This window comes from Mesoplodon bidens, assembly GCF_964165515.1.
Source record: "Mesoplodon bidens genome assembly, chromosome: 6".
Taxonomy (NCBI): domain Eukaryota; kingdom Metazoa; phylum Chordata; class Mammalia; order Artiodactyla; family Ziphiidae; genus Mesoplodon; species Mesoplodon bidens.
The window spans coordinates 24,813,315-24,840,812 of NC_138162.1; the positions used below are offsets into that span (position 1 = coordinate 24,813,315).

General features: G+C 46.9%; 1 protein-coding gene across 1 annotated transcript in view; it reads right to left on the bottom strand.

Annotated features, from left to right (window-relative positions):
• The window catches only part of TRIM14 (tripartite motif containing 14), a 28,808-nt gene extending 4,483 nt beyond the window's left edge, over positions 1-24,325 (bottom strand). The window contains 11 exon segments of the mRNA XM_081238253.1: positions 2,265-2,597; positions 2,601-2,637; positions 2,639-2,876; positions 6,234-6,326; positions 9,897-10,059; positions 13,693-13,797; positions 13,801-13,926; positions 21,166-21,190; positions 21,192-21,259; positions 24,039-24,144; positions 24,146-24,325. Coding sequence (XP_081094379.1) covers positions 2,349-2,597; positions 2,601-2,637; positions 2,639-2,876; positions 6,234-6,326; positions 9,897-10,059; positions 13,693-13,797; positions 13,801-13,926; positions 21,166-21,190; positions 21,192-21,259; positions 24,039-24,144; positions 24,146-24,252 — 1,317 coding nt within the window. The 5' untranslated portion in view covers positions 24,253-24,325 and the 3' untranslated portion in view covers positions 2,265-2,348.
• Between the last annotated feature and the right edge of the window lie 3,173 nt (positions 24,326-27,498).

Here is a 27,498-nt window from a genome sequence, read left to right on the forward strand (position 1 = left end):
ATTATACTCCAAAAAGATGTTTAAAAAAAAAAAAAGAAAAAAGAGAGGGGCCAGAGTGAGTAGGCACTGGCTAGAGACTGGCTACGTTCACCTGAACATGGTGGATGAGTACAGATCCCAGTTCCACCATTAGCTGGTGACCTTGGGCAAGTTACTCATTCTGTGTCTCAATTTTGCCATGTGTACAACTGGGATAACTTTATACTTCCTAGGGGTGATGTAAGGATCAAATGAGTTAATAGCTGTAAAGCATTAGAACAGTGCCTGACAAAACAGCAAGTTATTTTTACTTGGACCCTGCGGCCATGGGTCTGGGAATAAATATTGGTTTGCAGGGATGAACAGAGATATGGGGTCAAGTGCATGCATCTTCCTCTGTCAGGAATGCCCTCTGCCTGTCAGAATTCAGCTCTGGGCCATCCCCAGTAGAATTAATTTCCCTCTTCTCAGCATTCCTGGAGCATAGTGCTGAAGACATCTATCCAAGCTAGAGTTTTAAATGAGTTGGTTAGGACTAAAGCCAGTTTTGAGGCTCCTTCTGCCTTGTATTCTACTTACATTACATTGCCCCATATGAAAGTACCGTTTTTAGGTTAAAAAAAAAACTATTGGAAATTGGCAGTTTTATATGGTTCAAACCAATTAATGCACTGAGAGTCTGTTTAAACCCTGAGGGAGATTGCTTTGCGTTTTCCTCACCCTACCACTGCCCTCCTGCCAAGCACCTAAGAAGATACTTTTACATAGTACCACTTCAAAACCATTAAGGAATTTGACAGACAGGATGCTGAACCTTCAGAACTGAGGCACAGACCCTGGAAAGAGGCCTTTCCCTCCCTACTAGAGGGGATGATCTCCCTGGGAAGTCCTGCTGATTTGGCCTTCTCTATTTCCATCATTACCTTCTGGAAAGCAGGGGCTCTCTGGGTTTCCTTGGCAACATTTTGGATCTGAGGAGCACAGGGATGCCTGAGCTGCCCAAACCCCACTCACAGTTAGTTCCTCTCCTTTTGATTCCAACACGGTTGGGAAAACTGCCTGTGGTTGCTTAGCAACAGTCACCTGCTGATTTCTTCCCAACATCCCCTAAGAAATGAATAAGCAGTAAAATCTTCCAGGTTGAAAGCTGGGCCTGAAGGGCTGGGCCAGGGGGCAAGTGAGACACATGCCTGAGGGCTGCGAGGTGGCCGAGCCCTTAATCACCGTGGGTGACTTTAGGCAACTTTCTTTCAGGACCTTATTCTCCCCAAACGTACAATGGGGTCAGGCTGAGTGATCTGTGTGTGAGACCCTCCCAGCTCAGCTGTTCCGATTCAATAGCAGCCAGCTAGTGGTCATTCACTCGCTGCCTTGGAGGGAAGGGACTTTCTGAACTTTTCAGGGTGGGTAAGGTGTAGGACATGGCTGCCCTTAGGAATCTTCCAATCTAATTGGAAAGACAGGTCCCAGACTGTGGATCTGATACAGAGAGATTCTTGTAGCTTGGGGAGACTTCCTGGGGGCAGTTAAGCCTGGGGGAAACAGACAGGCAAAAAGAAGAAGGGGCTTTCCTGTATAAATGCGTTTATATGGGAAATGGCAAGGGTACAGAGGTGGAACTATGCGACACACAGTTCTGATTGGAGGGTCTCTGAAAAGAGCAGTAGGAGCTAGATGAGGATGTGTAGTTTGCGGCAGACTAGGAAAGCCTTGACTGCTAAGGTAAAGTGCTCCCCCCCCCCATAGTCCTTGGGAACCTTCTGATAGTTCTAAGAGGTTAAGTGAGGTTTCACGCAGATCACTCTAGCTGTAGGGTGGAGGATGAGCACGGGAAAGGGTTCAGGCCAGGAGGTGTTAAGAAGCTCTTGCAGCGGCTCTTAAGGGAGTGACATGGACAAGCTGAAGGAGAGTGGAGAGGAGGAAGCAGATCCAAGGGACATTAAGAGACAGAAGAGTCTTAGCGACTCTTTTTCATTCACATATTTACTGTGCGCCTACTGTGTGCCAGGCGGTTCTGAGTGCTGTATGAGGGAGAATGTTCTGAGGCTGAGGATCATGTATTCTGACATGGTGAGGAGGCTTAGGGCTCACCTGTGGGTGTGTCCTTTCAGGAACCTGGACTAAAAGCAGTGTAGTATAAGGGCCCTGGTGGCGGTGGGGAGTTCGGATGAGAGAGCAGCAGCAGAGGACCTGTGTTTAGGGCTCGTTTGAAACTAGCCTACCTAGGAGAGGAACTGTTAAAAGCACAGGGCATGACTGGTAGGGGAGAGGATGGGAATGCTTACAGAGGCGGCAGTAGACCAGCCACGTCCGGATCCGGTGAGACCAGAGCCACGGAGAGCCTAGGGGGGCCACTCAGGTGTCGGCCCCTAGGGCAGTCGGGAGATGCTGATGGCCCCTTCCCAGAGCCGCAGGGCCGGGTAGAGCAGCTCCTGGAAGGCGGCACGGAAGGTGTGCAGGTGGGTCAAACCGCCCGTCACGTCGTAAAAGGTGAAGACACCGACTTCGTAGTCCAGGAAGACGCCGAGCCGGTCGGGGTCGTCGCGGGGCCGCAGACGGCTGCGCTGGCCGTCGTGGAAGGCCCAGTCCTCGAGGTCATACACTTCGAGGCACCAGGACTAGCGGTTGCAGCCCAAGCGGGCGGCGGCAGAGGCGCCGCAGGGAGCCGTAGGCCGCGTCCACCCACCAGCTGACGCCCGCCTCCTGCACGTCCACTTCCCAGTAGTGGCGGCCGGCGTCGAAGCAGTCGCGGCCCAGCACCTGCCACAGCGCGTCGAAATGCAGCGCAGGCTTGAGCCCCAGGCTGCCGTGGTGACCGCAACGCACCTTCAGGCGGTCTGCCGAGAGGCGCAGGCGCGCGTGCAGCGTGTCTGCCTCCAGCGTGGGCGTGCGCGCGTCTGCGGAGGGCGGGGACACCGGGCCGCGCCTGATGGGCGGGGCCAGTGCCCCTGCCCCCGCCCCGCCCCCGGAAACCGACCCTGCTGGTACCCGTTGTTCCGCAAGTGTTCAGGGTAGAATACAGGGAACACTGAAATCACGAGTGGGGCGGTGGCTGGGGAGCACGGGCAGGAGAGAACATTTTAGTGCACACCCGTTGTACGGCTTAAATTTTGTACCATGGAATTTGTTGCCAATTTCTAAAACTTTCATAAAAAATAATCCTATCGGGGCTTCCCTGGTGGCGCAGTGGTTGAGAGTCTGCCTGTCATTGCAGGGGACACGGGTTCGAGCCCTGGTCTGCGAAGATCCCACATGCCGCGGAGCAACTAGGCCCGTGAGCCACAACTACTGAGCCTGCGCGTCTGGAGCCTGAGCGCCGTAACAAGAGAGGCCACGATAGTGAGAGGCCCGCACACCGCGATGAAGAGTGGCCCCTGCTCGCCGCAACTAGAGAAAGCCCTCGCACAGAAACGAAGACCCAACACAGCCAAAAATAAATAAATAAATAAATTTAAATTATATAATAATAATAATAATAATCCTATCACTGTTAACACTTGGGTGTATATGTTTCCAATTTTTTTCTTTACTTGCCCCTTTATAGTTTTTTTCTTAACGTTGGTGTCATACTATACAGGCTCTTGGGTAATCTGCTTTTTAAATTTATTGATGTATTTATGAACATTTTACCACATCAAATAATATTCTCTTATAAGAGCATTTTAATGGCAACCTTAAGATTTTGATGTATAGATGAATTATAATAACCTATCCCCTCCCCCCGCCTTAAAAAATACGCTTTTAAAAAAGGTTTTGGAAACACTAATATGAATACATCTTTATGTATCTGATTATTTATTTAGGATATATTCCTAGAAGAAGAATTGCTCGGTCAACGGGGATGATTGTGGTTTTAAAGCCTTTGGTAACTATTGCCAAACTGTCCTCCAGAAAGGTGGTGGTGATTTAAACTCCCAATAACAGTTCTTGTTGCATTATACACATCTGTAGACATGAAGTTAGAGAAAAGTCTAGGTCTTAGGGCATGTGGATGTTTAGCTTTAGTAGATACTGCCGGATAGTTTTCTTGGTAATATTTTGGAGTTTTCTGTACAGAGGTTTTGTACATCTTTTGTTAGATTTATTCCTAGCTTTTTAAAAGTGTTACTGAAAATAATGTTTTTAAAATTTCATTTTCTAATTGTTTATTGCCAATACATAGAAACACAATTGACTTTTGTATGCTGACATTACATCCAGCAGCTGTTCTAAATTCATTTGGTAACTAACTTATTTATAGATTATTTTGGATTTTCTGTAAATAATCATGTCAGCTTTGAATAATGATCTTTTTTTCCCTTTTCCCATCCTTATAGCTTACAATTTTTTTTTTTTTTTTTGCCTCAAGGCACTCTCTAGGACATCTAGAACAATGCTGCATAGAAATGTTTATACTGGGCATCCTTTTCTCCCACTCCTGGGTAAACACCCAACAGAAATGCATACATAGGTGCATCAAAAGACATGTACAGGGATATTCAAAGCAACACTATTCACTAGAGGCAAAAGCTAAACAATCCAAAATGTCCATCAATAATATTAAGTGTGCTACATTCATACAATGGAATACTACACCACAGTGAAAATCAACAAACTACTGCTACACACAACGATATGGGTAAATCTCACAAATGTCATGTTGTTCTGTCGAAGCAAGACACAAAAGAGTAGTCTGAGTGATCTCATTATATAAAGGTCAAAGACAGGCAAAAGTAATCTTTACTGTTAGAAGTCAGGAGAGTAGTTTCCCTTTGGGATAGTGAACTGGCATGAGGAAGGATTCTGGGGAGCTAGAAGTTTCCATTTCATGGTCTGAAGGAAGTTATTCAATGTGTTTACTTTTCAAAAATCATTGAGCTACAGCCCTTTGATTTGTGCACTTTTCTTTATGTATTTTATATTTGTTAAAGTTTAGTTTAAAAAAATGCATGCCTAGTAATTCCATTTTGAGAAATTACTCCTAAAAAAAATACAAAAATGAGCTAAGGTGTATTCAGTCACTTATTCATTAATTCAACAAAGAGGTACATGAATGGATGTTTGGGCTTCCCTGGTGGCACAGTGGTTGAGAGTCCGCCTGTCGATGCAGGGGACACGGGTTCGTGCCCCAGTCTGGGAGGATCCCACATGCCGCAGAGCGGCTGGGCCCGTGAGCCATGGCCGCTGAGCCTGCGCGTCTGGAGCCTGTGCTCTGCAACGGGAGAGGCCACAACAGTGAGAGGCCCGCGTACCGTCAAAAAAAAGAAAAAACAAACAAAAAAAAGAATGGATGTTTACTGCAGCAATGTTTATAGAAATGAAAATGTAAAGCAGCCTAAATGTCCAACAATATATGAGATTGATTTAAACATGGCATATTCAATGGAATACCATGTATCCTTTAAAAATAACCATAATATCTGTGTTTATTAAAATAGAAAATTGTTCAATCTATACTATTAAATTTTAAAAATTACTAAAGAAGGCAATTCCCTAGCGGTCCAGTGGTTAGGACTCTGCACTTCCACTGCTGGGGGCGGGGTTCGATCCCTGATTGGGGAATTAAGATCCTGCAAGCCTCGTGGTGGGTGGATGGATGGATGGATGGATAGATAGATAGATAGATAAATAAATAAATAAATAAATAAATAAAATTACAAAAGAATATCTATAATATGATCCCATTTTTAAAAATCTGTAGACATATATTTTTTAAATGTCTGAAAGAATATATGACAAAAATTAACATCATTTAACTCTGGGGCAGGCAATTGATTTCTTTTTGTATATGTAATTTCTAATTCTCTACAAGCATGCATTACCTGTATAATTGTTTAAGGGAACAAAGATGTTCATAATATATCAGTAAATGAAAACACAGATTACAAAACAGGATGTAGAGTATGACACCATGTTTGTAAAAAATATATATATTAAATATTGATCACAGTATGTATATAGATATGCCAAAGAAAGTTAAAAGGCAAATAATAGTAGTTATTTACTACTACGTGTCTGCTTGGGTATGTGAGCAGAAAAATTTCCGAAGCTCTTCAGTGATTTATGAGTGATTTTCTTTTAAAAATCTTTTGTTTTCTAATTTTTCTACAGTGAACGTGTATTATTTCTGTGGTTTTTAAAAAACTGATAATAAGGCTTAAGAAAACTGAAGTTGGGTTTCTTAGGGAAAAAGGGGGGCCTCTACTTTAGTGACCCTCCCTCCCACCAGTACACCCCACGCCCTCTTCACCCTCTCCCCGCTCATGGGGTCTTACATTTTAACAAGAGTGATCGCTCTGGTGAGGGGCTTGTTTTCAACAGGGAACCCGGCTGGGCGCCAGAGGAGCCCGAGTGCTGGTAGTTCACGTCTGTAATGAATTGTGAGAACTGAGTGCCTGGTGTTCATGCAAGCAGCACAAATTACAAAACATACTAAAAATATGATAGAACTGGAGATTAGCATAATCTCTCCCCAAGAATTGTATGCAAATTTAAGTAGGAAATGCAAATTCACAATAACAGGAAAACTTCAGGACAAGGCTCAGATCTATACAGAAACACACTTTCCAGGATCCAAAGCAAACTGAGCAATGACAGGCCAGTGCGAGGGAGGCCTGGACATGGGGAGGAGACAGCAGGCTCCAGGACCATCCTGAGAGTCAACCATGTACTCAGCAGTCAAGGAAGGGGGCAATTTCATGGCAGACATGCAAATTCTAGGATAAAGATCGAAAACAAGAAATCAAAGCTGAACCCTTAGGAAGGTCGCGTTCAGGTCTCATCCAGGTAAGAGGGAGTTCAGGGGAAACCCAAGTCATGGTCCCTGTCTCCAACAGCTCAGTCAGGAAAATGAGGTGAGAAATGGGCTTGCTTGAGCTATATCGCTCAAGGCAGAGAGTGCTCTAGATCGAAGAGGAGACGTGAAAGGGCTCCAGGGCCTGGAGGGGTCAGCGAAGGCTTCATGGAGGAGGAAGCACCTCAGCTGGCCCTTAAAGGATGGGGAAGATTTGGACACCGAGAAAAAGGATGGGAGGCTTTCTCCAGGATACAGCAGGAGCAAAGACATTAAGGACAGGTGCTAGGAGCATTGTGTAAAAAGTGAGGAGCCATGGAAGGTGTTTGAAGGAGCGTAGACATGAGCAGAAGAATCTCCAGAGCTCTCTCTGGTGGGGAGTGGATGGGGCAGGGTGAGTGTGGAGGCAGAGGCCCTGTTGGTAGGCTCAGGCCTGACCCGGGGCAGCAGGGATGGAAAAGGGGCTGGGTTCACGATATACTGCAGTGGTACAAGTACCAAGGCTTAACTCTAATGCGAGTGGAGAATGAAGAGTAGATTGGAGTCAAGAAGCGGAGGATTGGGGGTTGAGGCATGGAAGATGCCGGATTCCATTTCAGCCTGTTGAGCCTGCAGTGTCTGTGGAATTCACAGGCGGGGAGGTGAGGCGGGACACTGGAAGGGCAGTGGTGCTGCAAGACCCCCATCTCCCTGTGGCCTTCCTGGGAGTCAGTACCTCTCAGTATTACCTGTGATAGTAAGAATGATGGCCTTATCTGGTGGTGGATGAGGGGTGATGGCCTGGGAGGAAGCAGACTCCAGGGGATCAGAACACAAACCTTGGGACCAGAGTCTGTTTGAATTCTGCCTCTACCCCTAGCTGTGTGACCTAGGGCAAGTCAGTTAACCTCTCTGACCCTCAGCTTCCTCATCCGTAAAATGGGGGATAATGAAGATGTCTACCACACGGAGTAACGCTGCTTGTTGCATTTGTTAGCAAAACCAACACAGAACACGTGAAGCAAATAACCACTGGTAACCTTGACATCAACATGAGCTTCAATCATGGTCTGCCATGTTTTGACCATGGAGCAGATTTTGTCATGGATAAGATCCATGCCACGAAAGTTAGGCAGTTCTTGCCCTGAACATCTTCAGGAATTAGCTTTAATTCTCTAAATGCAGCTTCATCACTCTGCAGGTCAGCAAGGCTCACTTCCACACGTTAACCCTTGAGGCCATCAGATGCAGTTTTGGTTCCTGGAGTTCTCATGACTAGGGTTTTCCCAGTATTTCTTATATGGAACGTCGTTGGTGCCCTCACATCGTACCAACCTTCCTTAGGAAACAGATCAACCATCTTCTTCTTGGCTCCCTTTGAACTGCCTTTGCTCTTGCAAACCACCATGGTGCTGCTCAGAGAGCCAAAAGGGCCATTCCCTCCAAGTCTAAATGCTCTTTTCCATCTCGGAATATGACAACTTCCTTCTAGTTGTTCTGGTCAAAATCTGTGCAGTCTCCTTGGTATCTCTTTCTCTCTTCTTCCCTTCCTGCGCCCACATCTACTCCTGTTGACTCCCCCCACCTGCCCTTTGCTGTTCCTTCAAACGTGCCAAACTTACCCTTGCCTTGTGCCTCGGGACCTTTGCACTTGCTTTTCCCTCTGCCTAGAAGACATTTCCCCCAGATATAACAGCAGCGGCAACAATAATAGCTAACGCTCACATGGTGCTTATTATGCCTGAGCGCCATTCTGAGCGCTTTACACGTAAGAACTCATTTAATCCTTACAAAAACTCTCTGAGACAGGAATATATTATCATCTCCATTTTATGGATATGCAAACAGAGGCACAGAAAAGTTAGGTGCCCTGCTCAAGATGGCAGGGTTAGGAAGTGGCGGACCTGGGATAGGAACCCAGGCAGTCTGGCTCTGGCTCCAGTGTCCATGCATGTGACCACAATGATCTCCAGCCCATCCTTCAGGTCAGCTCACACATCCCCTTCTCAAAGAGGCCTTTCCCACTTCCCATAGAAAATAGCTCTTCCTCCTGGTCATTCTCCTTACTCAGCCTTATTTTTTTTTTTCAAAGCACTTTTAAAAAAAAAAATAAATTTATTTATTTGGCTGCGTTGGGTCTTCATTGCTGTGCACGGGCTTTTCTCTAGTTGCGGTGAGTGTCGTTGCGGTGCACGGGCTTCTCAGTGCAGTGGCTTCTCTTGCTGTGGAGCACGGGCTGTAGGCACGCAGGCTTCAGTAGTTGTGGCAGGCGGTCTCAGGAGTTGTGGCTCGCGGGCTCTAGAGTGCAGGCTCAGTAGTTGTGGCACACGGGCTTAGTTGCTCCGTGGCATGTGGGATCTTCCTGGACCAGGGATTGAACCCGTGGTCCCCTGCATTGGCAGGCGGATTCTTAACCACTGTGCCACCAGGGAAGTCCCTCAAAGTACTTCTTATCGCTGACATATATTCATTTGTTGTCCATCTTCCCCTTAGAAGACTGAGCACCACAAAGGCAGGAGCTTTGTTTTGTACCCCACTGTGCCCGGCACATAACAGGGGCTCAGTAAATGGTCTGAATGAATTCTAATAGCAGAGATGAATGAATGGATATTTCTGAACACCTGCTTTGTGTCAGGCCCTGCAGTGACCTCACAGCTGGACCCAAAGTGGTTCTTGCCTTCCAGGCATTTAAGAGAGGAAGGGAGGGGTCCATGTATCCAGTTGACAAACACCCCCAGGCACAAGATGGAGCAGGCCCAGGGCAGAGGGGGGAGACGGCCGGGAGAGCGAGCGAGCCTGGGGTTTCTTGGAAAGGCTCCTCAGGTGAGCACAGCTGTGGGTCCTGACCAGGCAGAGGAAGAGGAGGGGGAGTTGGCCCTTCCAGCTGGGAGCCCAGCGCAGGCAAAGCTGAGGTGTGGCAGAACCTCGGGAGCAACTGAGGGGCAGGGGCAGAGCAGTGCAGCTGCGAGAAGCAGGACCTGGTCTCCGAATGGGTAGGAGGTGAGGTTGGAAGGGAGGGTTGGCCCAGGCCCAGGAGACCCTGACCACCCAGCCTAGGGCCTCTGTGCAGGAGACACATGATTCAGGGTGGCAATCTTCACAGCTGTCTCTAATCACAGGGCACTAGGGGAGTAAAGGACTCAAGGTTGGTCACATGGTGACTTACTCGCCTTAAGGCGGACGTCCAGTGGCGTCTGTAGCGGGCTCTGCGTGGCTTCCACAAAGCCCTTAAAGAAACTCTTGACGGGCTCAAAGGAGTGGGGCATGGGGTGGCACGACTCCCCCAGGCTCATCTGCTGCTGCATCTGCTGCTCAGCGGCCGTGTACACGCGAGGGCACATGGGGCTCAGGTTGGCTTGGAGCCGCGTCCCAGCCTCCACCACTGTGCCCAGGAATAAACCCAGCCAGCGAGCACTGGCCCCACCTGGCCATGGCACCTGCTGCCAGCCCAGGCCCTGCCCCTGGGAGCAGAGCCCCGAGGACCACAGCCATGGCAGCCCCCCCCACCCCGCCTCGAGGAAGGAGGCAAGCTGACTGCCCCTTCCCTGAAGTTGCTCACCACCTTGAAAGGGACCCCGAAGCTTTACAGACACTGTGACAGAGGTCAGCCTGAGGTACAGGGGACGAAAAGAGCGAGGGGCCAGTTTTCCTGGGAAAGGCGCTCCTGGGGCATGTCCAAAGGGGGGGAACAGGAAACCATATCCCAAAGGGGAAGCCAAAGACTCTGGAAGCTCAGCTGGAATGCTGACCAAGGGGGTGTGCCCACCACAGTTGGGGCCTGTCCTGTTTTCTGCCCGGACAGCACCTTTTAAATATCCTTCCCGTGTTAAGTGTGGCTTTGCTAAGTAGAAGCAAGAAAACTGTCCCAGCCCCTGGTGTAGGCATGTGACAAGGAGTCTCCACTCCAAGACTTGGATGTGGAAGTGAGGGTGGGCTGGTGACAGTGGCGTGTAGCTGTCAGGGACAGCAGTGGTGGAGGTTCCAGGGGGCGTGCTCTAGGTCAGTGGTGTGAGCTGTGACATCTTGCCCAGCGGAGAAGGGTGGGTCTACACTGGAGCAAGTCTGTGCCATGGCCTTGACTTCACTCCTGTGGCCTGGTCTTCATCACGACTTTCTGGCCTTCCTGGAGATCAGATGTGCTGCCTAATACTCTCTCATAAACTCCTTTCTTGCTTAAAACAGTTACAGTGGATTCTCTTGTTTGCACCTAAGATCCCTGCCTGCACTTTCTGGAGGGTTGTCCTGGGCAAGGATTTAGAAGACAGCACATTGCCTTAGGAGAGCAGGCCCTGGCTGGTGGGTGGTGCTGCCCAAGATGGGAGGTGGGGTGGATGCCTCAGGAGGGAGGGAAGGTGGCCCAGCGCTTGGCAGGAAGGATGCTGGGCCTTGGAGGGGCTGAGGGATGGTCTCCAAGCCCTGTCTACCTAGGAAGCTGCAGGTCTAGAGCCCATCCTCATTCGGGTGGGAAGAAGGTAATTTGTGGAGAAAGAGGGCTAAGGTCACACTCAGAGGGCTGGCCAGGGAGCCAGAGCACTAGCAGGGAGCAGCTCCGGGGTGGCCCAGAGGGCAGATGGGCAGGGTGGGACTGGGGAAGGGGATGAGGGACAAATGCGACCACCTGGTGACCCCAAACTCCAGCATCTAGCACAGGGCCTGACACATAGGAGGTTCTCGATAAATGTTCACGATGCAATAAATGAATGAATGAAACTGAGCACATCTACTTCTTGCCTTTGCAGACTCAGGGAACAGCCACATAACCACCCATCTCTCAAGCCAGAAACCAGCTGTCATCTTGGATTCCCCCAATCACCAATCCTGTCACACCTATCAAACTCGCCTGCTTCTCCCCATCCCCACTGCCCCTTCACTGGTCCAGCCCACCATCATCTCTCTCCTGGATACTGTGGTCTCCTCCCAGCTTTCCTTCCAGGCTCCATTCCTGTCTGTCCAGTCCATCCTCCAGCCTGTCACTAAAGTGACCTTTCTAAAGCATTAATCTGACCGTGTCATTCCTCGCTGCAAAACACTCCCCTGGCCCCCGTTCTCTTTACAGGACAAAGTCTAAACTTCATAACCAGGCATATAAGACCCTTCATCAAGTAACCCTGGCATCCCTACATCTCCCAACACGCCCCCCTCCCTTGTACCCTTGCCCCGCCTCCAGTCAGGCTGAACCCTGGCAGTTCTCCAGCCTGCCAAGCTCTCACATGCACATGCTTCCTTTCTGCCTGGGATGTCCTCTCTGCTTTTCCCCTCTGTATATACCCAGTGAGCTCCTCCTTATTCTCCCATACCAGCTCCACTGTCACCTCCTCCTGGAAGCCTTCCCTGATTCCCCATACAGAGTTGGACTTTTCTTGGACACACTTTTGCTAGCTCACTTAGCTCTGCTGTGTTGTGAATAACATCCTGAGCATGTCTCCCCACACATGAGCTCCTAATATGAAGCAGGGGCCTGTTGCAATCAGGTTGCTCCGTGTATATTTGATGAAAATATGAGTGAACAAATGGAAGGAACGATGAATGATGAAAATCAGTAGCTTGGGCACCAGAGAATTAAAAAAAAAAAAAAAAAAAAAAAGGGAGAGAGAGAGATGAGAAAGCCCTGAAACTGTATCTATGATGGAAGAATAGCATTCTTCTCCATGGAAGCATCCCTTTGCATTAGATATTCCTAAAATGTACCACTATTTTAAAAGAAAAAAAAATGTGCCCCTCTGTGCGTCTTGCCTCTCTTAAAGTACAACGTCTAAAGTGCCTAGGAGAGCACCTCACACAGAATATTTTGTTAGGTTTTTTTTGTTGTGGTTGTTATTTAACAATGAGACACAGGCTGAATTGACCAAGGCCACATAAAGGCACAAGAGTAGAAATAGCCTCCAGGGACTGGCTTGACTAGTTTTGTACTGACTTATTTATTTGTCTGTCTTATTTTGCAGCCAGAGCCCATGCTAATCTGTGGTTCAACTCAGTGCCATCTTTACTTAGTTGTACCTTGCTTCATCCCACAAACCTTTAAAGCATCTTACAAAAGTTATCTAATGCTGCAAGATTTTCCTTTACAGTGAGAAAAATGAAGCCAAGAGATAACCAGGATAAGACTGTAAGCTGGAAGCCAGAGATGAGGCATAAACTGTATGCCACAAAGTCTCATCCCAGCTAGTTGAAACATATTTGCCTCTAAGCTTCCCAGAAGCTATGGCAAAGAAAGAAAGAGGGAGAGTTAGATGAGTAGAAAAGCAATCCGAGTGCACAGGTGACTGCACAGGAGTACTGACACGAGAGAGGAGTTTCTCCCATGGTTCCCTGAAGACAGGAACGCGACCCTCAACAACATGCTTTCACTAAGTGTAGTAGTGCATATTATAGGGGCTAGTTTTTAGATTCTCCTTCAGTATAAGATAATAACCTCCAACAGAGCCCACTGGCCAAGGAGTCCCGTCCTTCTCTCCCCTTTGAGCAAACTGTGACTCCACTCTTGAAGTCTGCTTAGTAGCTTTTGCAAGGGTGCCTGCCTTTCCAGGAGTGATGTTTCCATTAAGACTGTACCGTCAGAGGACTGGGCAGTGATGCCTTGTGGCTTTAGAGTCAGACAGACCTGATCCCAGATCTGCCACCTACCAGCTGTATAACCTTGGATGAGTCTCTTCATCTCCTTGAGCCTCCATTTCTCATTAGTAAAATGGGGTGAGAATATCCAATTTGCAGAGTTCTAGTAAATATTAGAGCTAAAATACAGAGGTGCTTGGAACACAGAGGCCCTCAAAAATGGTGGCTGTTCATGTCATTTAATTAGTCCAAGATGTATATTATCTTCCTAACAATGTAATCAGTCTACCTGCTGACAAGGCAGTTCTCTGTGTATTTACTCAGTGTGTGAATACGGTGTTCAGTGCCACATTAACCAAGATGAAATGTGGCGGCTGGTGGCTGCTGTGAGGGCAGAAACCCAGCATTACCCGCAGCAGCTGTACAGGACTGGGTTCCTGGTTGATATTCCAGACCCTGTTGGAGAGATTGTTCATGACATCGATTTGCTCCCCACAAGACTCAATTTGCTCCCTCTACGCCTGCAGGGCAAGCTGTGTGTTTTTCTCAATGAATTTCTTGGTCAGAGCTTCCTCTTCATCAAGTAGTAATCTGAGTTCAGCAAATTTCCTGGTCAGCCAGGTTTTACTTGACTCTGCATGAGCCTAAAGAAAAACCCGAACAATACAAAACCAGATGCAGATGATATGATTGCCAACCAGGAAATCCAAAATTATCAACATGAAAAAAATTATTATAACTTCTAAAAAGTGAGTTCAGCACTTATAAAAAGCTTTCCTAAGTACCAGCTATAACCAACTGGAAAATGAGTGGAGAAATAAAGATCATCCTTAAAACAGTAGAAAAAAAATAGCAAAATATTTAAAACTAGACCTAACAAAAACTGTAAGGGCCTAGATAAAGAAAAGCATAAAACTGTACTGAAAGACATAAAATAATCTGGATGCATGGAGGAAAAACCATATCCCTGGCTAGGAAGATTGAATACTATAAAGATGCCATTTGTCTCCAAATTAGTCTATAAATTGGATGCAATCCCAATCAAAGTCTTAACATACAGATTAACCAAATGTTAAATTACCATGGGGGAGAATAAGCACAGGAAAAGCCAAAAATTTCTTTTAAAGGATCAATGAAGGGGAATTCCCTGGTGGTCCAGTGGTTAGGACGCCAGGCTTTCACTGCTGAGGGCACTGGTTCGATTCCTGGTCGGAGAACTAAGACCCTGCAAGCTGTGTGGCATGGCCAAAAAAAAAAAAAAAAAAATCAATGAAGGATGAGCTGCCTTATTAGATATCAAAACAAACTATAAAGGTACAAGGTTTAAAACTATGTGGCTTAGGCATAGACAAAAAGATCAAGAGCAAAGAATAGCTTAGAAAAGTATGTATATACATATATATAATTAATATAATTATATATATAACTCAATGAATGGTATTGGTACAGCATGCAATTAATCATGTATTTTTTTAAAAACTAAGATTCTTATCTTATTCTGTATACAAAAACAAATTCAGACAGAACCCCACCTATGAAGTACTCTTGTGAAAAATGTGAATCTGAATCTGATTAAGCCTCTAGATCTAACTTAAAGATACAATTTAGAAGACACATAGAGCACAGAGGAGCATGTTAACCATCAACATAAAAAATACATCAACCAATAGCATTGTGAAAACTTTCACTCCTAATTCAAATAAACAAATAAAGTGTGACATTTATAAGACAATTGGGAATGGGACTACTGGTTGGATATTTGATAATATTAAGGAACCACTGTTAATTTTCATAGGTGTGATGATGATACTATGCTTATATATTTTAAAAAATGAGTACTTATCTTATAGAGGTAATATGCTCAGAGTTTTACAGATGAAATTGTATGTCTGCGATTTGCTTCAAAACACATATGTATGGGCTTCCCTGGTGGCGCAGTGGTTGAGAGTCTGCCTGCTAATGCAGGGGACACGGGTTCGAGCCCTGGTCTGGGAAGATCCCACATGCCGCGGAGCAGCTGGGCCCGTGAGCCACGGCTACTGAGCCTGCGCATCTGGAGCCTGTGCTCCAGCAACAAAAGAGGCCTCGATAGTGAGAGGCCCGCGCACCGCGATGAAGAGTGACCCCCCGCTTGCCACAACTAGAGAAAGCCCTCGCACAGAAGTGAAGAACCAACATAGCCAAAAATAAATAAATAAACAAAAAACAAACAAACAAAAAAACACATATGTATGCTTGAGGTTTTCCACGATAAAAGCTAAACAAACAAACAATTCTAAATAGATCAAAGCACTATACATTAAAAAAATAATAAACCTACTAGAATAAAATACAAAACAATTTTATTTTTAAAAATCTTAGAAGGGGAGACCTCTGTAAGAGGAACCCAAAACTCAGATAGCAAAATGGGAGTCATGACAGGTTGGACTACATAAAAAAAGAAACTCTTCCCAAGAGGTAAGGCACTGTAAACAAAGCCACATGACAAGTAACAAACTACACAGGCTTACTATCCATAACATATAGTGAAAAAAGAAATCATTCAATTTAAAGATGGACCAGAGATATACAAATGCCAATAGACGTATGAAGAGGTGCCTCAGCGTCCCAAACAATCAAGGAAGTGAGCAGCATAATCAGAAAAAAAAAAAATTATATATATATATATATATATATATATATATATATATATATATATATATATATATATATATAGGCCATCAGACTGGAAGAATGCTAACTGATGGATAATACCAAGAGTCCATAAGGGTGTGTGGAATAGGCACTTACATACACTGCAGGTGGTAGTGTCCATCAGTATTGCATTTTTAGAGGGTGATATGATAATATCAAAATTTTAAACGCTTAAATCCTTTGATGCAACAGCTCCTCTTGCAGGAATTGATCCTAGAAAATGTTTTCACATGTGCACAAAGATTTGTGTACCAAGAAGCTCACTATAGCATTGTTGGAGATAGAGAAAAGTTGGACAAAATTTTCAACATGGGAAGTATATATATATGTTCATTGCACAAATTATGCTGCATTCATACAATGAAATAATAATATTCAGTGATTAAAATGAATGCAGTGTTCTGACACATGCTATAATACGGATGAACCTTGAAGACATGATGCTAAATTAAATAAGCCAGACAGAGAAGGACAAATATTGTATGATTCCACTTATATGAAATATCTAGAGTAGGCAAATTCATAGAGATAGGAAGTAGATTAGAGGTTACCAGGAGCTGGTGGGAGGGGAATGGGAAGTAACTGCTTAATGATTACAGAGTTTATATTTAGGGTAATGAAAAACTTTTGGAAAGAGTGCTGATGGTTGTACAACACTGTGAATGTAATTAATGCCACTGAATTATATGCTTAAAAATGGTTAAAACGGTAACTTTTATGTTATGTGTATTTTGCCACACACACACACACACACAAAGAATGCAGTGGACCTATATGTCCTGTCGTGGGAAGCTCTTCAAGACACCGTGTGAAAAAGGGCAAGTTGCAGAATAATATATATAGGATGATCCCATTTATGTAAAAGATAACAAAATTAAAAGTGTACATGTATATATGCATCTGCATGTTTGCAAGTGCATTTTAAATGTCTGGGGACTTCCCTGGTGGCGCAGTGGATAAGAATCCGCCTGTCAGTTCAGGGGACATGAGTTCGAGCCCTGGTCCGGGAAGATCCCACATGCCGCGGAGCAACTAAGCCCGTGAGCCACAACTACTGAGCCTGCGCTCTAGAGCCCACGAGCCACAACTACTGAGCCCGCGTGCCACAACTACTGAAGCCCACGCGCCACAACTACTGAAGCCCACGCGCCTAGAACCCGTGCTCTGCAACAAGAGAAGCCACCGCAATGAGAAGCCCGCGCACTGCAACGAAGAGCAGCCCCCACTCACCACAACTAGAGAAAGCCTGCTAGGAGCAAGAAGACCCAACACAGCCAAACTAAATAAATTAATCAAAAATTAAAAAAAATAAAATTTCTGTTAGTTTGGTCATGTTTGGGAAGAGGTGTGGGATTGGGGAAATGGTCAAGAGGGACCCTCACTCTGTACTTTCCATAGCTGTACACTGTATTCTAATAAACTTTAAATTTTAAAAATCGAGATGCGTTCATGTATTACTAGTACAATTAAAAAATAAAATCAGGGCTTCCCTGGTGGCGCAGTGGTTGAGAGTTCACCTGCCAATGCAGGGGACAGGGGTTCGTGACCTGGTCCGGGAAGATCCCACATGCCGCGGAGCGGCTGGGCCCGTGAGCCATGACCGCTGGGCTTGCGCGTCTGGAGCCTGTGCTCCGCAACGGGAGAGGCCACAACAGCGAGAGGCCTGCGTACCGCAAAAAAACTAAATAAATAAAATAAATAAAATCATAACAACAAAAAAATCAGGTCGGCTTCTTTCCTCAGCCCAAATGTCTGTACAGCCCACACAGCAGAAAGATCCTTGGTACCCAGGCAGGCATGGGGGTGGGCAGGCTCCCTTGTGTGCCATGTTCTCTCCTTAGTGGGGCAGGAATGTGTGGTTTGGCAGGATCTACGGGATGGGCTCCCGAAGTCTGTGTTTCCCGTGCAATGTTCTAGGCAGTGGTGAGGCTCTGAGTTTAGAGCCTCATATTGATTAAATTGGCTCTGGGCTAGCTTGGGAATTAGTCCACACTTACAACATGGTTTCTATGAGTCAGTGAGCCTGGACTGAAGAAATATATCTTTGTTGAATGATTAAACGAAGGAAAGAAAATGTGTTCTAAACGCTTGATTTATCCACACATTTTGGAGGCAACATATGTACACTGAGGACCTTTCTACAGAAACTGAGAGCAAATATCTTCTCCCAACCAACTGGGCTCCAAGCAGTTTCTACAGATCCACTTTTTAAAGAAGAATATACAAAATAAGCTTAATGACACTACACATTGTTATAAATCTCAGCGTAGAAAACTTAAGTATAGGCAAGATGAGGCTGATTATGCAATATGGTAAAAAAAAAAAAAAAGACTGAGAGAGAATTCTGGAAATGAAACAAGGAAGTACACTGTCTGGTTTGGGCCACATTGGTTCAAAGTGAACTAATGTATTATATATCTATATATATATCATGTATTTATATACTCTTTTGTTGTTGTTCACAAGAGTATCAAAAGCTCACTGTGGAAAATTTGGAACATTTGAAAGAAGACTATAACCACTCTGCTATATTGTCAACTCATCCCAGTTTGAGTAAAAAGTTAGGGCAGCAGGCAAGTGTTGATTTTCCCTACACCTGGCATGTATGAGCCCGCTGAAGAGCCCTGATGGGGAAGCAAACAGCCTATTAACAAGGATGTCAGAGAAAAATCATTTAGTGGGTATTGGCTGGGGATTCATGTTCAAGTCCTTCTTGATTGCTCTCTGGAAAGGCATGGAGGGGTAGGTGTGGTTGTTGGCTTCTGAACAGTAGACGTTGGACAATTATGAACTTTACTGGTTTTAATTTGTTTACCAAGCTGTTTTATGGATTAATTTTCAGGCAAATGGCCTTTTCCCTAGTACTGCCTCTGAGTAAGCAAGGCCAGAGAGGCATGGTTGCCCCAGATCTCTTTGCCACAACTACGCCTGCCACAGTTCAGCGGAACGAACCAGACCCCCTACAAACGTCTGCGCCTATTGAGCCAGGCGACTCACTTCTAGGAACGTGTCCCAGAGAAAATAAATCAAGGTGCCAGATATCACTGCAGTGCTGTTTTACCTGAGTGAAAGCCTGGAAGTGATCTAAATGCTCAACATTAGGAAAATGGCTTCATGAATCATAGTCGATCCCTATAATGGAATATACAGCCTCTAATACTGACACTGACAAAGAACTTTTAATGACATAGGGAAGGGTTAGGGTCTTAAACGAACAACCACAAAACCCCCCATATGGGGCTTCCCTGGTGGCGCACTGGTTGAGAGTCCGTCTGCCGAGGCAGGGGACGCAGGTTTGTGCCCCGGCCCGGGAGGATCCCACATGCTGCGGAGCGGCTGGGCCCATGAGCCATGGCCGCTGAGCCTGCGCGTCCAGAGCCTGTGCTCCGCAATGGGAGAGGCCACAACAGTGAGAGGCCCGTGTACCGCAAAAAAAAAAAAAAAACATATGTAAAATGACATATAGTTTTGGTCAAAAAGGGAGAAGGAGCTGACATGGAAATCCCCCTTCCTACTTCAAACACATGGAAATGCTGATAAAATGAGCAAATTTTAAAATCACGTGATCAAGCTGGAAAAACAAAAACAAAACCCAAAAAACCAACCCACAATCAAACAAACAACAACAAAAAACGGGAAATCCTCGGGTGCCAAAAACAAAGAGGGAACTTGGCGTCAGAACCATGGGCAGTGAGCTGAGTGAGGGACCCCGGTGGGGTGGAGGTGGAGGGGTGTATGAGAGACACACCATGCTGGGGCTGGGTCATCTAGGAGGGCGCCCTGGGCACCTGGCGTCCTGGGAGCGGGAAGGGGGCTACCTGACCCGCATCAAACCAGATTCACAGAGAGCCGCTCCATCCATGAACTAGGCACCAGTAAAAGCCCACCCACGGGCCTGGGGGAAGGGCAAGGAATCTTTTGATCCATCCAGGGTCATGCATGACTTTTGCAACTTCCTATAAATCTGTAATTACTTCAGAATAAAGTTTAAAAGTTGGGGAAAAGCTTCAAAGAAAGAAAACCATTCCTTAGATTAAGCTGAAACCTGCCCCCTTAGACTTTCCACACGGATCCTAACTCTTTCCTCGGGGACCCCCAAACCATATCTGCTTAGAGATTTACAGACAGTGAGACTGTGCCCTGACTCTGTTCTTCTGGCTGAACAGCCCAAAGCACCTCCACCATCCCTTCAGGTGTGTCAACTTTCAGTTCCCAAATCCTTGTGAACTGATGTAGTTGCCTATACCCAGAGTCCTGCTCTTGAAGACATGACATGATTAACAATTAACCCAGGGCCACAGGTGTAAACCACAACCGTCCCCAGTAAACTGGGGCATGCTGTCACCCGAAAGATAACGGATGTTGGGCAAACAGGGGGCCAACTCTGTGGCCTGGTCTGGGTGCCAGCTACTCCTGTGGTCGTCAAGGCCAATCTCCCTGCCTGACTTGGGGTGGCCAGTCTGGGGTTCACAGAGCCCTCAGTGAGACAGGCCCTGGGAGGGCAACCCACTCCAGCCCTCACTTTGAGGCGGTGGCAGCTGAGGCTGAGAAGGGAAGGGATCGGCCAAGTTCACCTAAAACGCTCCTAAAGAGCAACACCATTCTCACAGTCAAAACAGCAGCTGGGATAATGTCAGCCCCAACTTCCCACTTAAAACCCACAAAAGAATCCACTTAAATAAAGTGTTATACAAGGAGAAGCCTGAAGAAAGTACATATTTATGGAATACATTTATACCTATTTACTTTCAACATTGAAACCTAAAGAGCGATCTGTGTGTTCCTTACCTTGTATTTTGCTTTGCTTAAGGCAGTTTGGGGTGCAGGGGATGGAGGACTAGTCTGTCCAAGAGAATGGCTTTGGCCATGGCGGGAGAAAAGGCTGTTCCTGCATTTTGTCAGGCATTATGGGACAAGGCCAGGGCTCTGGGCAGAGGCAGATTCACCACAAAGCTAATGAAACAGGAGCCCCAGGTCCCTTCCTGGCATGGCCCCTTCATGATCTTGCAACTAATTTTGTGTTTTCTCCAAAAGGGCCCCCTAAATTACAGAAGCCCCAGGTCTCACCAAACCTGACCTGCCCCTTTGAGGCTGTTTTTCATTTTCCCTTGGCTCCATATTGGGGAGAACTGTGTGTCCAAGGGCAAAGGTGGACATCTCATCTAGAATAAGGAAGAATCCCCACTTGCCTTGAGCTTCTCAGCAGCATCTTGTCTGGGTTATGTTGCCAACTTGCCGCTGCTTCTTGGTTGTCAAATTCTTTAAACATTCTTGGGTGAGTTTCTGTATGTGAAAGTGTTAGGAGAGAAGTCTTAATGTTGTTACTTTTGAGATAACAAGTCACCCCAGGGGTCATGTCCTCTCACTCCTGTATTTTTTTTCAGCTGAGCTGAGACTCAAAAGGTGAGCTGACTTGCCCAAAGTCATGAGGCAAGTTGGAAGATGAGCTGGAAGTAGGGCCACTCTGATCCTCATGGCCCTATGAGGTATTCTCCAAACCTTGAGCTGCCCCCTTTTTTTCTAGGATAGTCCTGCTTGTGACCTGCTTTTCCAGGCCCTCAAATAGGACTTTAGGGAAGCAGCTTGGGATCAGGGGAAGAGCCTTCACTTCTAGAGTGAATACTAAGTGCCTATAATGTGCTGGGGCCTGTTCTTGGAGCTGTCCTCATGGAACTTGCATCCAGGCTTGGTCTGTGGTCCTCTGGCCTGGACTGGGGTTCAGAGGACCTGCATGTGTAAGAGGTCCCCTCTCCCACCTAAGATGGCTCCCTTCCTTATCTCTGCTTTTTGCAACTGCCATTTCTCCAAAGGCCTTACCTCCATCTTACCTTCTTATGGCTCACCTTACACTCAGCTGCTGGACCAACTGGGAGCTTCCTGAGGGCAGGTCTGCTCCATTCTTGGTTCCTGCTACCCCACAGGGACCAGGGGGTGACCCAAAAGTGTTTGCTGAATTGAACAGAATTACCAGGGGCTGCCAAATTCAAGTGGAGAGCTGGAGCAAGTTATGAGCCTAAGCCCCAGAGTCAGATGGGACCTCCTAGGTCTGAGTCCCAGCTCTCCTTCCACATGACCTGGGCAAGTGATCTCACCTTTCTGAACCTCGGCTTCCTCATCTACAAAAAAGGGGACACCCCTACAGAGTTGCTGTAAAGAATAAGAAGTACACAAAGTGCTTGGTATAGTGCTTGGCACACAATAAGTGCTCAATAGACGTAGCTTGTATTGTTATTTTAATATCCAACAAGCATTTGCTATGGTGTGCACAGTTTTATTCTAGCTGGGGGGCTGGGAGTGAGTGGTGGGGCTGGGAACACAATAGTAACCCAAGTATAAGCCATAGCCTCAACTTCCAGGAGCACATCCATACCCCACTGTGATTTCTAAGCCTTCAAGTCCAGCTCCTGGCTATCAGCCAAGGATAACCCAGCTTCCTGGTGCTTGAAACCTCCAGTCACAGGGTGCTTCTCCCATCTAGGTACCTGGTGAAACCCCACTTATTCTTCACGGCCAGTTCCAATGACTCCTCCTCCAGGAAGTCTTGCTGGGCTTCCTGTCCCTGGTTCACATTGTCCTCTCTTTGGCTCCCACTGACCACTGCCTCAGACTCCCCAGTTACAATACTTATCATACTGTATTGTCACTGTTTGTTCTTCCCCCACTAGCCAAGGAACTCCTCCAGGTCAGGGAAGAATTGGTCTATTCCTTGACTCATGGCACCAGGTATGAGTTGAATGGATGTCTAATGAATGAATGAATGGGCAGATGGATGATGCATGAACAGACAGGTGAGTGGGTGGGTGTGTGGATGCAAAAGGGGTAGGTGGGTGGACCTATTAGAAGCTGTATCTCTGAAAGCAGCCTTGTTAACTCTGAAAACAGCATTTTGAGGAACTAATTATTATAACCATTTTATAGACAAGAAGAAGAAGATCTTGGAGGCAGAGGTAAGCCTTGAATCCTGGACTCCACCTGCTAGATTGGCCCCCACGTGGCCCATTCTCACAGTGGAGCTCCAAGGTTGTCACCATGATGGTATTAAGTCATGCTGTGCAGGGGATAGGTCATTATGGGGCTGGATTAACCACAGACGACTTCTTGAAGGTGGAAGTGGTAGAATCAACATCTGTCTGTGACAGGGGGGCCTGCCTAGCCCAAAGAGGTTGGAGGGGTCTGACTAGAGTCACTGGACAAGTTGGCCACAAGGATGGGACAAGAGTCCAGAGCCCCCTTCCACTATTAGGAATAAGCATGGGTGAGAGCTCCAAGGTGAGAATGGGCCCGTGGGAGGCAGTCCTGGGTTCAAGGCCCGCCTCGGCCTCCAGAACCCTCCTCTTCTAGGCCACGAAGCGGCCGGCCTAGCTCTCACCAGGCTGTTATGAGCGTGGAATGGAGCCGGTATGGAGGGGGAGGGGCAGAACGGCGTAGGCAGAGGGCCTTTGTGTCCGCAGCCCCTCTCTGAATTCCAGGAGGGAAAACCAGAGGAGGTGTTTGTTTGGCTTTCCGGAAACACAGATGTTTTCGAAGCGGGAGGTTTTTCATCTTTGTTAAAAGGCAGAATTTCTTCCGGCCCAAAGGCAGTGTGGTGGACCCGCCTTGGTGGGTGAGGTCCGGGACATCCGGTGCCGGCCGGGGCGCCCAAGTTCTCACTCCCAAACCCACCTTTTTTTTTTTTTTTTTTTTTTGCGGTACGCGGGCCTCTCACTGTTGTGGCCTCTCCCGTTGCGGAGCACAGGCTCCGGACGCGCAGGCTCAGCGGCCATGGCTCACGGGCCCAGCCGCTCCGCGGCATGTGGGATCTTCCCGGACCGGGGCACGAACCCGTGTCCCCTGCATCGGCAGGCAGACTCTCAACCACTGCGCCACTAGGGAAGCCCAAACCCACCTCTTCTTATGCCTAAATGATGGCCTTGCCTTTCCTTGGGCTTGTTTCTTTTTCTGAACAACAACAGGTCGGCCTCCTAGATGGTCTCTGGGCCGCCTTGGGGGTCCTGGTCCCAACCGGGAACTGTCACGCGCCTCCCCGCCCTTTGCTCCCGGGCTCCCGCCCCCCCGTCCTCACCTGCACGCGCGCCGCCTCCTCCAGCGCCAGACCAACCGGGTGGCCGCGGTGCGAGCCCAGCACCGGGCAAAGCGCGCACACGCGGCAGCGGCGGCAGCGGCGACAGCTCAGCCACGCGGTCGCCATGCTCCGGGCAGCGCCAGCCGCGCGCGTCTTCGGGCTCCGCTGGGCCCAGCCCCCCAGGAGGCCCACTTGCCGCCGCCGCGCCCGCCATTCACCCGCAAGATTTGGGTCCGCCGCGCAGAGAGGGGCCGGCGGGGAAATCGAAACCTGGGCGGTGGGGCGGGGCGCTCCGGGCCGTCCCAGTTCCGGCGGGGAAAGACAGATATCTGGCAGGGCGCCGCCTGCAGGCCAGGGCACACCCGCAGCATCATCACCCTGCGGACAGCACGGTGCTCTCCCGCCCATCTGCCCGGGCAGTGAATGTTCAGGCCTGGTCTCCCGGCTCTGTGTCTAGCCCAGAGGCGGCCACAGCACAAATGGGGGCTCACTTCGAATGGGCTAACTAACTGCAAGGAGGTGGGCTTCCCCGCTGAGTGACGCTCGTCCAGTCATGATCAGAAAACTGCAGCCCTGTGGATGGGACCAAAGTTGGCTGTGGCCTTCCAGGATGCTGTGCATTACCTAGAATTTTCATTTTCCCTTAATTCTCTCTTGCCCTATCCCCAAGAGAAATAACGATTCCCACAATTGTGAGAAACATTCTGGAAACTCCCACCTGCCCCCACGCTAAAGTCTCAGCATCCACGGAATGTAAGTTGGTACAGGCATTATGGAAAACAGTATGGAGGCTCCTCAAAAAATTAAAAATAGAACTACCATATGATCCAGCAATCTTACTTCTGGGTGTATATCCAAAGAATATGAAGTCAGTATATCAGAGCTATCTGCACTCCCATGTTCATTGCAGCATTATTTACAATAGCCAAAATATGGAAACAACCCAAGTGTCCATCAGTGGATGAATGGATAAAGAAGATGTGGTATATGCACGTATATATAGTGAAATGTTATTCAGACTTAAAAGAGGAAATCCTGCCATTTTCTAAATGAATGAGCCAGGAAGACATTATGCTAAGTGAAATAAGCCAGACAGAGAAGACAAATACTGTATGATACCTAAATATGTGGAATCTAAAAAAAAAAAAAAAAAAGTCAAGCTGATAGAGTAGAAAGGTGGTTGCCAGGGGCTGACAGAAAAGGGTAGGGTGGGGGAAAAGGGTACAAACTTTAAGTTACAGAACCCATAAGTTCTGGGGATCTAATGTACAGCACGGTGACTATAATTAATAATACTGTATTGTACACTTGAGATTTGTTGAGATTGGATCTCAAATGGTCTCAACCATACACAAAAAATGGTAACGACGTGAGGTAATGGATGTGTTAATCAACTTGATTGTGGTGATCATTTCACAATGTATTCATATCGTAATCATTACCACATACACCTCAAGAAATCACAAACAACATAAATATATACAATTTTTTGTCAATCATACCTCAATAGAGCTAGGGGGAAAAAGTCTCAGCTCCCACCTACAAAGCCGTTGGCTCTTTCCTTTTTTTTTTTTTTTTTTGGCCACACTGCTCGCATGTGGAACTTCCCCTAGCAGGGACTGAACCCACACTCCCTGAAGTAGAAGCATGGAGTTTTAACCCCTGGACAACCAAGGAAGTCTGCCCCTGGCTCTTAATACTCATGATCTCTGCCCTGTCTATGCTCCACCCTTTGCTTGTTTCCAGACTATGGAACAGCTCGTTTTCTCTGCTTGGAACACTCTTTTCCCCAAATGCTCTTTGCCTTGTTTACTCCTATCTATCCTTCAGGTTTCTGCCTAAGTATCATTTCCTCCAAGAAGTCTTCCTTGCTTCTCCTCCAAGAGCAGCCTGAATGTTCCCTTCCTTCCAACCACGACTAAAAACTCTTTGGAGGGTAGGAACCAAGTCTTTCTTGCCTGTTTCCCAGCTTGGTTTCTGGCCCAAACAAGTGGGTATTTCCAAAAGTTCACTTTATGCCACCTTGCTTTCACAAAAGACCTACATTAGTACTTGCTTTCACTAACAGAAAGAAATCTGAAGAGGATTTTCGCTTTTATGGGAAAAGACAAAAAGTGAAAATATGTTCAGCGTTTGTTTCACAGCAAGCTATTAGAGAGGCATTGGTGCACCCCCTACCACCCCAAGCAGTGGGAGTGGCACCACCAAGCTCCTTCCCCAGGAACTACACTCAGCATCTCAATATTAAGCGGTCTTAGCTTTGAACTGTGCCTGTGAGCATTTGTGCTTTATCTGGACTTATTTTGTGTGTCCGTTAGCAAGTTGTGTTAAGGTAACTGATTCTTCACTTTAGCCATTTTGGCTTACAAAAGGTTTCATAAGAACCCTCTATTTTCAGATATGGAGGGAAACCTGTCATTGGTATTTGTGAAACAAATCAAGGAAAGCTCCATGCATTAAAATGTCTAGGAAGATGTTGTTTATTATTTTGTTACATTCTTTTCATTGCACTATTCCACATCTATTTATTTTCACTTTTTTTTTTTTACAAAGGTACAAGGAATTTCAGAAACAATATTAAAACAATCAAACTGTTTCAGGCACGGTTTCATATTAAAAGCATAGATTGATTTCTGACTTCCTGCTTCCCTCTATGATACAATCTCAATGACTGTAGAGCTAAGGTGGATACACCCCAAAGCTCATCTCCCAGTGCTGTCTTCATTCTCAGAAAGTTCCTGAGTCAACAGTCAGGGGGTTCCTAGGGTATGGAGTAAGGAGATGAGTACACATTCCGCTTGCCCTGAGCTTGAGGGCCCTGCAAATGCTGGGCGAGTTCCACTTCATCAGTCAAGAACAAAATGTAATTTTAAAAAATGTCTTAAAAAAATATCTGATAAAAATTACCTATCCCTCTCCCTTGCTGTGAAATAATTTAAATAATTTATTGTAGATGTAAAAAAAAAAAAGAAGAAGGAAAAAGAAGTTTGTTCATGGATGCCTTCGTATTGTTTTTAAGCACGAGGTCTGGGTCCCTCAGGGGTGGGTAGAGCTTGAGAAGGAAGGGATGTCTCTGTGTCGAGGAGGCAGGCGGGAAGCTCTCCAGACTGGCCCCACCTCCATGCCTTGCAGCCAGTGCCTTTTGGGCTTGATGATTCTTCATTCTCTGAGGTTAGGTCTTCTCTTCTGAACTTGGGGATAATAACACCTAGCTGACCCGTATTAAAATAAAATGTGTCGTGATTGAGGGTGGGAGTGCTTTGTAAACTGTGACATGCTGGCCGCGAATGAAGTGGGAAAGGTGTCTGGGATTTGGCCTTTGGCAAGCTTGGCAGGCCCCAGGGACTGAGTAAACCCGACAAGGAACATGGGCACCTGGTGTGTGTGGGCAAACAAGGGGACGCAGCCATGGCTCGGGGAGGGGGCAGTCGGGAGCACAGAGCCCTCACTGTGCTGCAGT